Source organism: Euwallacea fornicatus, chromosome 32 (assembly GCF_040115645.1).
Source record: "Euwallacea fornicatus isolate EFF26 chromosome 32, ASM4011564v1, whole genome shotgun sequence".
Classification (NCBI taxonomy): Eukaryota; Metazoa; Arthropoda; class Insecta; order Coleoptera; family Curculionidae; genus Euwallacea; species Euwallacea fornicatus.
Window position 1 is genome coordinate 2,177,492 of NC_089572.1, and position 12,433 is coordinate 2,189,924.

At 42.5% G+C, this 12,433-nt stretch overlaps 1 protein-coding gene and 1 long non-coding RNA gene across 4 annotated transcripts in view; one reads left to right on the plus strand and one right to left on the minus strand.

Annotated features, from left to right (window-relative positions):
* Adcy2 (adenylate cyclase type 2 Ac76E) overlaps nt 1–12,359 on the minus strand; it is a 34,928-nt gene extending 22,569 nt beyond the window's left edge. For 2 of the 3 annotated variants that reach the window (XM_066299191.1, XM_066299190.1), the window contains exon 1: nt 3,193–3,835. In XM_066299191.1, the coding sequence (XP_066155288.1) occupies nt 3,193–3,394 (202 nt within the window). In that variant the 5' untranslated portion in view covers nt 3,395–3,835. Of the gene's footprint in view, nt 1–3,192; nt 3,836–12,214 lie in introns of those variants that run through there. The other variant, XM_066299192.1, reaches the window with a different exon arrangement.
* LOC136348403 (uncharacterized) lies at nt 3,517–4,856 on the plus strand. Its single transcript, XR_010733657.1, has 3 exons — nt 3,517–3,556; nt 3,831–3,961; nt 4,021–4,856. It is a non-coding gene; the product is annotated as an uncharacterized lncRNA (long non-coding RNA).
* Nucleotides 12,360–12,433: the final 74 nt, after the last annotated feature.

The following is a 12,433-nucleotide window of genomic DNA, read 5'->3' on the forward strand; positions in this document are numbered from 1 at the left end:
ATACCGTGCGTTTCTGAGATGCTGCGAAGGCGAATCGAAGATGAACCGGAATTTCTCCCGTTGGGGCCAGCAAAGCATCGGAGGGATGCTGGTGCGTCTAGCAGTGATGGGTTGTGACAAGACCAGGTCCACTCTGCTTAGTCTCTAAAGGTCGCCTTTTTAGTCGGAGTCACCGTGAGTGAGCACGAGGTGCACCCTCGGGTCGCGCAACGAATTGTTCAAAAATTTCCTACATGCGAAGATGTAAAACCCGCGGAAATCGCTTAGAGACTTAAAGCACAGTTCAGAGAGACTTGTGTAAAGAAAGTCCAAGCGCAGGACCGGAACGAAAAATTTCTGAAAGGGCCAGAAACGGTTGAGAACGAGACCCATGCTCGCCGCCCTCGGACCAGCGTGTCCTTTGGTATTTCACACAGCGTTTGCTCGTTGACTTTCAACGTGATAAATGGACAAATATACATATAATAATAAATTTTCAGTAATCAATAGGTAACGCACGGGAAACTCTGAAGTTCTCCAAATCCTTAAGTAATCGAAATCCCTCGTGTGTCCATATGCATTTTTTTCTTAAAATAACACTGTTGCTGAGCTAAAAGATCGCCTTGTATATCAATGTCCACAAAACTGGCTCAAATATTACCGGGAACATTTCATCACTTAAGAGTCCACCATCCGCCTTTAAAAGGGGCCTTAGTACGTCCCTGCTTTGTGGTCAGGCCCTGTTACAGTTTTTTCGGCTATTGGGAGACTCTTGAGGCTGCAAGCGTGCGTAAACTCCCTTTAATTGAGTTCTCATTAAGGAGAGAGAGAGAGGGAGATGTTGGATTGTCTAAAATTGACTAACTAATCCTTCTAAGCGTTCAAACGTTTGGCGTCTAATTACCCCTTTATAAATAGGGCTCTGCAGGCCCCTGTTTCCGGACGAATCAACCTATCAATTGTTGTAGTTGTTGAGGATACTTGAGGCTATAAACCTAAATAAACAGCTCCTCGTTATCCAAATTTTCAAGAGCGTTCCGTCGAATTTCAGTCTCATGCCGATTCGGCCCTCGAAAATTGAGGGTTGCACGCCTCTGTTCCGTCAGACGAATCGTCGAGGTTTTTGAAAATGTTTAATCCTACGTAATCCACTGCCGCTCAGAAGTAGCACTAAGTTCCGAAATTCCTCTAATTTAAATTCGAAAAGTCGAAAGTTCATCAGACCTCCGATCCCTTTGCAAGTGGGGCCCGCTACACTCCGGCTTAATGAAGAGGCGATGTCGCAAATTGTGCAGAGATTATTAAGAGTAAAAGGATCCTCAGGACTGCGGTACGACGTAGACTATCTTTCGTTGGAGAAGCACGTTCACAGCCTAAAATTCCTTGAATAACCGCAGTTTTCGTAGAAATTGAACCTACGAAAGAGGGATTCGCTACGTGCCTGTTTGTGTGAGGCGATGCTACATTTTTTCGTAGTTATTAAGGGGCTTTTAAGACTTTAGCGCTCAGTAGAATTCCCCACCGATCCGCAGGCAATGCGAAGTACTTCAGACGTTCCTTGTGACCTTTTTCCTAGATTTTGGGTCTACCTACCCCCTTAAAAAGAAGTACGACATTGTCTCCCGAACCGTATCATTTCCGTAGTTGTATCAAGACCCCAGAGACCTACGAACTTCTATACAGGGCGTCCCAAAAATATACCGACGTGCTTTAACGGGTGATGGAGGGCATCGACGCGAACTTTTTTCTTTAATAAAAATACGTCTGCAAAACAAAACAAAAAAAAAAACGTTCATTTCCCATTTGAAGAACTCGTCGATGTGCATCGATGGATTGGAGGAGCGGGTCCTGCAGCCAAGCCCGCGGGCTCTCCTGATCTCAACACGCTGGATTTTTTCCTTTGCAAATGTCTGGCCTGCGAAACGCCCAAGGAAGATCTCTTTGCAGGAACAGTCGCCAGTTGCCCACATCTAGAGGCCATTCTCGGAATATCCCATAGGGTGGGCGAATCAATAAAGCTCCGGTACAATCTCTGTATTGAGGCAAATGGCCAACATTTTGAGCAATTACTATAAACCATCGTTTATTTACCAACCAAACAAGGCCTAACATGAACAAAAAGTGATTTTAATGGCAAAAACCATACTGCCTTTTTCTGCTTAAATGGTCCGTTTGCGGGCACACGTTTATTCAAGAGACAAGTTTGTATTGATGCCTCCCACCATCCTTTACGATTTATTGGTATGTTTTTGGGACACTCTATACAACCACTTACATTGAATTGAATTCCAAAATCTCCGGTGGATTATTTCCAATTTTTGAGGTACGCACACCTCCCTGCTCTGAGAAATCCAGGTTGCAGTTTCTGCAGTTATCCAGGTCGCTTAATGCTGCGATCCCATATATCCGGACCTGCATTCGGAAGGTATCCAGTGTCTCGAAATTTCCAGGATATTACTTCAAATTTTTGAAGACGGAAATCTTTACCCCTTCGAAAGGGCAGGTCCGCATGGCCTTGTTTGCTTGTTGAATCAACGCTGTAGTTCCTGTAGTTATTGACAATACTTAAGACAACAGTCCTGCAACCTCCTTCCTGGGCCATCTCGGCAAATATTTACCACTTCGTTTAACTTTACCATCTCAGAGATATAATCGCATGAGTGCATTTTTCTGCTTCATGGAAAATTTTGTGATTTATGGTCTTGACACGATGGCTGATGTCTATTTCCGAGGCTTTTCTAGGCTTATACACATGCGACACGTCAACAACCGTTAAACCTCATCTTTCGGCCCACACCTGAAGTTTTCTTTACCTCCCCAAGCGGCGGATCTCAAAAGCGGAGCTTACGCATCAGGAATAAATACGAGAAACAAGGGGATGCTCCCGTGCTTCCACTCCCTTATTCCTTAGCCTTAGCTGTTTGAGCTTTTCTCTGCAAGACATACATACACACAAACGTCAAAGACCCCAATTACAGCCCCATAAATCTGATTAACAAATCTCGTATCTCGTCGATGGAGAACCAATAAAACTGCTCACGACGAGCCGGGAAGAAATAATTTAATATTCCTCCAGGTCGATTTTTCGAAGTGCAAATGTCAATCATATTAACTCATTACCGTCCATTTGACAAGATGAACCATGCTGCATGCGAAAGCCCCTTAACAGAACACCCTGATAACACGCTCGAATAACCTCCGAGAAATAATTACCACAGCCTCTGGATCTCCTTGAAGCCTTCCTCGTGAAGGTGCGCATCTTTTCCTTGAACCTCGTCAGAACCATGTCTTCCTCCTCACTGGAGGCGGAGGAGGAAATCGCGGAGGAGAGACAGATGGAGCATCGGCTGGAGGAGGTGCTGGATCTGGTTTCCTCCTCCAAATTCAAAGACGTAAGATTCCGATGATCAGCCATAGTACACACACGCGCGCGATCAACCTTTGATCACCACTGGTGACTAATTGGTTATTAATGGCGTATCGACAAAGGTCAAATATAATCGGAGAGGCATAAAAAGTAATTGTTACAGTGACTGTTTTTAATCATATCGAGGCAGGTGGTTGTCGACGGAATAAGGTATCTAATAATAATGTGATAGTTTTTATTGTGCGCGGTCTGGTTTTGATTATGTAGAAAGCTAAAAAATCATGAAAGCAAACTGCAATTGGTTTTCACGGAGCGCCGCGCTCGTGACCAAATGGCGAATGCGCCGCGGCAAAATCGAGTTTCAGGGCTGTTGTAAGTTCTCGAAAATCGAAATTTCACCAGGAGCGCAAATTCGTGAAGAAATCTCGGCACCGAAGTACCGATTTCTCATTTGCGAAAATTAAAAAATGATTTCTCCTTCTAGAGGCGAGGTACTGCGACGAAGTCTTGACGACAGTCAAAAACTGCCCTCCATGTATCCCGAACTTCGTCAACCAACGAACCGACAAACGGAATAATAGTACTAGCGATGCAAATCCGTAATGGAACCTTAACGTAAAGAAAATATATATATATTTGCGTTACTGACTATATAAAATCACAACTTCTGTTAGGAATGGGGCACAATAACAAAGCTTTGCCGGATCGATAGCTGAACTGCCCTGGATAAGCCATAATTTTGGTAAAGTCGTAAACTAGCACGCAGGGGAATCACCGAGAGCCGACGGCATAGAGGAGTATAGATGAGCTGCGCTAACTAGGCCTTGATGCATTTAAAGTGTGACAAATGACAAGCAATGACATTTATCTGTCAATTGCGTGTCTAAAGCAAAATACGTTTATCTTTAAAGATGAGGCTCAATATCGACGTCCTCGTCTCAATCGGTAACTAGTCCCGTTCTTCATTGGAAAATGCTTTAAGAGGTCATTCGTCTGGAAAATGAGCAGGGGCGATAAAATGTTGAAAGACATTTTTAATGCTAAGGAGTCCATACGTCTATTCTCCGGCACGTCGTAAACAATGCAGATTGGATGAACGTGCGAAGCGCGCCCACGTCAGCGCGCGCCACTGTACCAACTTAGAAGCAAATTAATAAATTGCTTTATGACTATTTTTAACCATGCATTGTGCCTCGGGACCGAACAATAATTAATAATAATCGTTTTGCACATAATAATTCAGCACATGTAAACGCGGATGCAAACGAATCACCACTGACCTAATAATAATTCCTGCTGAAAGGTTTTTAAGAAATGTAACATAAAAGACAAAACGACAAATCGTTCTGCGATCGGTTACACTTTCCAAGATTTTGGCCGAATTTCGCAAAAGGCACTAGGGCTGGGCCGCCGAATCGACGAAAACAGGCGCTCGACCTGTGGCCGAAACCGTTAGCTGTTTTTTCTCAGCCCTACGAAAAAAATCGTTGCCAAGATTTATTTATATCCGCGTTTTCGCCTTGGAAGCTAAACTGACATGTGTTGGTCCACTACTAATGCGAATTTGGTTGCTTATTAATATACATGTAGCAAATTAAAATATGATTCATGTTGGACGTGTCAATGTGTCTTGCAACTGGCATGGAAAACGTATCGAATTGAATGGAGTCATTGGCATTAGGTTCCTGGATCGATCCGTGTAGGTTTGAAAATGATGGATGGTCGTGCATTTTTCCATTAGATTATAGATTGAGTTGTGGAAATTGCGACTGCATTAACTCCGCCCAGGAAACTAATTAATGCAAAATTGTTTAATCTTTTTGCGGCGCGAACGCCGCGAACATGGAAAATAGTGACGAAATCCAAAAAGCATTTTCACACGACAAGTCTAAACTGAAATTTACCATTGTTTCAATTTGACCAACCGAAATGGGGCAGGCTGAGGTCGGTCTGGGCCAACCGAGACTCAGGTCACAGGTCTCGAGCATCAGCCAGTGATCCCCTTTCGGGCGTCGCTCGAAGATGGTGTCTTCCCGACAAATTCTCAAAGTTCCGTTCGAGTGCTTCGACCTATTTGGTTAAATATGGGCGTCAATGGAAAATCCATAAAACGTATCCATTTTCGTCTCAGATCAATGAGGATTAAAAATATCGACGAGGTCGGCCTGGCGGAAAAAAGAACATTTAGAGTTTCGTATTGAAATTCTCGAAAATCTCGATGAGGTCATCTTGCGTGGGTCAAAACTCGACATCGCTCATCTCCATTCGAAGTCGGTCACGATGGAAATTTGCCGAAAAGTTATCGCGTAGAACCAACTTGAGTCCGGAGGGGATCTTCTGAGAAGTTCGCCTGCGAACTGGGTGAGCTGGAAATTCGCAAAGTTCCCGATTCCCCTCGAATATTGAGCTCGATTGAAATACATCGAAAGATTCTCTCGGACAGTCAACATGCTGACCTTGCCGACAAAACAATTTGATTGATTTACAATTGATAGATGTGCGCACACACGTATTTCCATATGCTAATTAAGCAGCCGATTAAACTGTCGGCCGAAAAACGCTTCAGTGGGTGGTAGCCCTTAAGGCCGACCGGACTTGGTTGAGAGGTCACCTTCAGATTTTTCTAACGTTTCCCACGAGGAAAACAACGTTTAAGAATCAGATTTTTTGTCCGAATGCCGCTGATCTACGTGACTTCAAAGTGGGTGCTTCGGAGGTTCTGAAAATTTGCCGATCTCGTCACGGGTCAAGTCAAGGCTTCACGCCTTGAAAAGTCGCCGCTTAAGGTCGCTTCGGGTCAGGAGGGCGATTTTAGGGTTCGCTACGAAGTTTCCTCCCAAATCTCCATATTCGAGATATGTAATTTCAGTTTGGACGAGAAATCTCTTAAAATCCGTCTTTTTGGTCCAAGGTTAATCAGAGCGCAGGCGTGGGAGCGCGCCAAGTCCTTTCGTGAACAAATGCTTTGGGGACGGCTCCAAGTCCATGCGCGGTGAAAGCTCAATCGACATGTCGAGAAATTCCCTCGTAAGGTCGCTCCGGGTTAATAGAACGATGTGTATCCTCAAAATTGATGAAAAATTCCGAACATTACTCGTTTCCTCAGAGATAAATTCCGATTGAAACGATCGGAAAATCGCAAAAGGTCCATACGGATCGATGAAGAACTTCGAGGGTACTTCCTTAAGGTATCGTTGAAGTCTTGACGACCTGCGTAAGCTCGATCTGCGCGAAACAAAAATTGGCGGAATCGGACACGATCGTCAGTGATCGAACCGTGATCGATTCGCTTAAAAACCACCCGACGGGGTCGATAAACGAAGATCCGGGAAACGTTTCCCGTGAAGATCGTAGAATATATTGATGTGGAGGTAATTTCGGTGGGTCAAATTTACAAATAGCCAGGTGGTACGATCGCACTTAAGACCGCTCATTCGCGCCTGAAACTAATCAGGATTAATAAACCTCCATTTATAATGTCAATTAAGGTCAATAGAGAATTCGGACGAAATGCTCGTAAATCAATGAAAATGAAAAGGTAACTTCCAATATGGCCATCAGCTTTAATGAGCATAACATTTCCCGTTAATTCGTAGGTAAAGGAATGTGGTCCCCGAGGACCGGCGATATAGCGCAATGTGGCAACAGCGCCGTATAAATTTATCTTTGATCGCGCGCCGGTGGTGTTGCCAAGTTTACGAGACCCCTCGTCCTTTTTTGCAATTATCATTATTAGGGAGTAGTGAACATGTTAACATATATAAAAAAAATATATATACGCGTTTAATTACCTTAATTTCTTGTTTCTGTTTTCGTTCGCTCCACCGCAAATTCCCCCATGTTCGCCCCCGTGATCGGGGGGGATATAAGAAATTTCACTATCCCCATCCAATTACAATGTCTATAAATAAATCCCTTACAATAGCTAATACTAACTCGTCAATGTCGATCGGTTAGCTTACAAGCCATCCTCCGAAGAGCATGGGGCTAATCCCGGTCGCTCTCCGGTTCGCTTCATTAACATAACATTAATATGAAATTTAAATAAACACAACACAAAATAATGATGTATTCGTATTGCGGTAAAATGTTAATTTCAATTTTCTGCTGAGAGCTCAGCGGACCATAATATGCATTGTTACAGCACGCAAGCAGTGAAACCGCACAGGGATTTTACGCTATACGGGGTGTTTCGTTCGAAATGACGCAAGCGATTGTCTCCGAGGCCAAGTTTAAAATTTAAAAAAAATTCAAGCAAACATTGCCTCTTACAGAGCGTGCAAGCAAATTTAAATTCAAGGTCATTCGAAGGAAGTCTCAAGGTCAAATTGTATTTTTTTTAACCACAAAAGATCAAGTATTTTTCGAATTTTCATTTTCCACCAATAGATTCAATAAACTGGCTCAAAATCATGGCGAAAATAATCTTTAAATACATACGAGCTAAATAAATGCTCAAAACGTCGATCTTCCGCATCGAAATGACGTCAAGTTCTGATGATAAACGACCTCAAAACATTTCCAAGCGCTCCTTCAGTGATTGCTTCACAAACTGCTCAGGTGCGGTTTTTCTTATCATCCGGAGTCGCTGATAATTGAACGTACGCTTTTTCTTTATGATGGCCCGGAAGGAAAAAAGTCTAATGAGGTCAAGTCGGGCGGTCCGGGCGGCTAGTTGACTAGACCTGTTACGATTGGCGCTGTTGCTGGCAGTTGTTACGCGACTTTATTACTCGTCTCCATATTGCCACTTTCAAGAAGTTTCTTGATTATTCGATAAAAAGTTTGGTGACAAGATGCGAGGAAATCTTCGCACATACGCTCGATGAGCGCCAGCGCCGTTTTGACCGCTTTCCCTCCAGGCCAACGCCACTTCGATCTTGTATTCTTTGCAAAAATTCTCCATTTTTCACTTTTAAATTAACAAATTTAATTGACACACAAACAGCTAATTAATATATAAATTTTAATTTTCAATTAACAGAGTTTTTTCCGCGATTTAACTCTTGCGTTGTTTCGAATGTGCCGCTGCGGTTCTTGTTAATATCCGAAACACGAGAGGTTTTAGGAAAAAAATTTCTAGCAAAAAATACTAACTTTTTTAATCACTTAACGAATTAGCCAAAAATCGCGGGCATTTCAGTAAAAAACCAGGTTGACCTTCAAATGTCCTCTAAATGACCTTGAGTAAAACATGCTGAGGTGCATTGGACGTCCTGTTGCATAACAAGCAATGTTCGTTTGAAATTTTTTAAAATTTCAAATTTGCTCTCGGAGATAACCGTTCGCGAAACTAAGTGGAACACTCTGTAGCATTAATCATAAAGGGAAATTTTTGTTGTTTAATAGCTATTTTTTAATCATCCGTTAAAATTTAGATGAGTCCTCGGAGGGACTCAATCCTTTGATAGTGTTGGAAATAGCTAAGCGAGCAGATTAACTCGATTAGTTCCGAAATGTGTATCATCCAGGTAAAAGCGTTAATAAAGGGAAAGTTTTCCCATTTATTTATTCACGAGTTCAACTGTGTTTAGCGCAAAACGCCCAGAAAATCATTACCCGGAATATAACCCCACTGATATTACACCTCTTAGCTATCATTAAAATGAACCGACTCCGGTGGTAATAATCCTGCTCCGCCACTGATTTAAAATCGGTGGATTTTGCCCCAAAATCTCGGCGGGTCTCTTACTGACACCCGCAAGAAACAATTAACACTTGAAGTCCATTTAGCAGTTTCAACTGCCGATTTCCACTCTCATTCGAAACGTTCCCAAAAATTCAAAAAAAAAAATCACTACTCGACCACAGGATTTCGATACACTCCCCTTGAGGTGTCGATACACTCCCCTTGAGGTGTCGATACACTCCCCTTGAGGTGTCGATACGCTCTCCTTGAAGTGTCGATATACTCCCCTTGAAGTATCGATACACTCCCCTTGAGGTGTCGATACGCTCCCCTTGAAGTGTCGATACACTCCTTATCGATAACAGCAAAAATTGACAGTTACCATTGCAAGGTCTAAGTGACATGCGTGTGATTGGGGTCATCTAAATTTGGCTCGCTTTATCGAGCGTTCGCTCCACTGGGTGTAATACGGGCTCAGAAATAATCCTGCCTAAATTCGGAATTAGTCCCAAGCAAAATGCACCGTTTATCTGCTATTTACGCGTTGGATAACAGAGCTTTAACCCTTAAAGCCTTGAAGATGTGGAAGAGCGATAGCTGGCATCGAAACTTCACTTCCCGTAAAAAAATTAATACTTCAAGCGCTTTCCTTCGAATTTAGACCATTAATTCTTATGATTAAGTTTAATTAAATTTGTTATTAATTATGGGAAAAAATACGTAAGAACTTTTACTGCATAATTGGCAATTAATTCCGGAAAAGTGCCGGATAAGCGTAAACCTCATCGAAACCATCACTCGGCCGTTATATACTTTTAATGTTTAGAAGATAATTTTCTAAGTGCTATATTTAGGGGGCTATAGATAGGTAAATTTAAAAAAGTGAGTTTGCAGTTATTTCGGAAAATTTCCGGTTATTTTGAGGCCAAGAACAGACAGGGAAACGGGGGAAATCTCTAAAACTTGTCGTCGGGAGAAATGCCGCAAGTTCGCTGATAAGAAATGGCAACACGCGTTCACCATTGAAGAGTCATTAAAAAACCATTTAGAAATCAAAAGGAATTGACGAACATTTGTCACAACATTTAAAGGTCCCTTACACGGACAAGGGACATATCTCTTTGCTTAATAGCGCGATTTCCATGACTATTCGTTTCGGAATAACGCTATATGTAAATTGAATTAACATAAAAGTCAGAAATTTCTTTTCTTGTCTGTGAGCGAGAGCCCCTCGAAGGAATCTCTGATTTGTGACAAAAATGCAGAGGCGTAACCGAAGGGAGTCCAGAGTTAACTAAATGCAGAAAAAAATTGTTCCGGGTGAAAAACATCGGAAACGCAACTGGGAGCTTTCACTGATTATTCGAGGGCCCTTTCACCAAATTATCAAGATTCAGAGGCGTCGCGAAGAGAGTGTAAAATATCCGATTTTCAAAGCAAACATTGGCGCAATTGATGGATGGTAAGAACTCTACCGCAAAACTTTACGGACATTACAAATTACAATGGACACTACGTAACCAAATGAGGAATCAGAATTTTTTTTTTGACAAATGCGTTTTCTTCGTCCCTCCTGCAACGCCCGTGACGCTCACTGTATGATTTCGAGCACTCATGAGGACGCAGAATTATCCCAATCCACACCTTAGTTGTCTTTACTTCGAGATCCAATCCTCCCCAGTACCAGCTAACGATTTTCAATTCCATTTGAATTTTTTTACTTGTGACCGGTAATATTCGAAAACTTACCACCGCCCCTGCAAGATCCTAACAAAGTGGAAGATGTACCCGGAGTCGCCCCTCGTTTGCCTCGATCTAGAGACGAAACCTTTACGGTTCAAGCTGCACCGGTTCAAGCTCTAACAATTCTTAAAAATACTTCTCGCAGATGTATTCAAATTTCGTTTTGTCGCAAACTTCGAAATTCACTAATGCCGATGCGCAACTTTTGCGGGGTGCAAATTTTGCACGTGATTACCCCACCGTCGTCTTTATTTAGACATGCGCATGTCGGGATTACTGTTCAGTCACTCGATATGGAGGTCCTATGCGCGCTGGTTGGAGGGTGCCGAATGATTTTTAAAAAATCTCATTAATGCTCATTAAATCGAATTTTAACGTTTGGCGTAGAGTGTGTTTGAGGGTTCATCACTGTTGTTGGACAAAATGACCAAGACCAAATGTGACGTGCGGCTGCCATTTGGGTAGCCTTCTTGAGGCGTAAGGTCGCCACTTTCGTGAGTATCGATTCGAAATAAATGGATATTTTAAAAATGAGCCCTCATAAGCCTTGTTATTTACCATGTACATAAACAATGAATTGATATGAACATTTTGATTCGACGTTCCTATATAAAGCAACTTACAATGCTCTTTATGAGCTTATAAATCCGGGCAATACATATATGAGACATTTTATTGCAGTGTCGAGCTTTATTAAAAAAGCTTATTTGCGTTTGACGGGTACCTCACGTAGGTAAACACCTCTTCTCCCATTTAACTTCCCACATTGGGATAGGGGCAATATTTATCAAACTATAAATACGTATTTTGGAAAAAAATAATAACCATTTGTTTATGGAAAGACGCCTCAAAGCTGAAATTTTAATGGGGCAATCCTGGAGCACAATAAATAAACTCAGAGCCACATGTTTGAATTTATCCCGGGTCCAGATTGACGATTTTGTATTTCGACAATAAACAGTTTAGTTGCAGATTCGAAGGATATTGACTTACGGCTAAAGAGCGATATAAGTCATTAAGCGTAAGCTCTAGGGGCAGATAAGGAATTGACGCTTAATCAACCTCCTCCTCACTAATTTTAGCTACCACTTGCAATTTTAGTCTGGAAATACCTCGGCTTGACCAGACGCTCTGTAGTGTTTAGTAAACTTGCTTGGTAACAAAGTTTTTGATAGTCTAAAGTGCTTTTGGCCAGTGCGACCATTATATATTATAAAGTAAAAAATTATTTTTAAATTCGCATAAAACAGCGGAGATAAATAATTTACCCGAGTTAATAAGATGTTTACAGCATTCTCCGAGTGTGAACGCGAGAGCGAAAATAAATACCAGGATGGTTCGTAGGTGTGTGAGGGGTCCTTAAGGGCCGGTGGAGCGAGTTGGTGGGAACGCAAACTGATAGATAACCACGGGACAATCTGGCTGCGGACAGCGTTTCCCCGGGAAAAAACAAATTTTTCCCAGCCTTAACACCGAACCCGAATAAACCTACTCACCTTGTTCATTCATCTTGAGTTTCGCCCTTGAAAAACTACGAATTTTGGCGCCAAAATTGAGTACTCTGTTCGAAACTTCGCTCTCTGCAGAGGCGTCTGCCGATCATGGTGCGTCTCCGCGGAACAGGCGTCTCGACGCCACGCCGTGCACGGATCAACTGGTGGAAGGAAGCGTCCATTTTCCGCACATTGAAAAGTGCTTTTGACGGCGGCGACAGC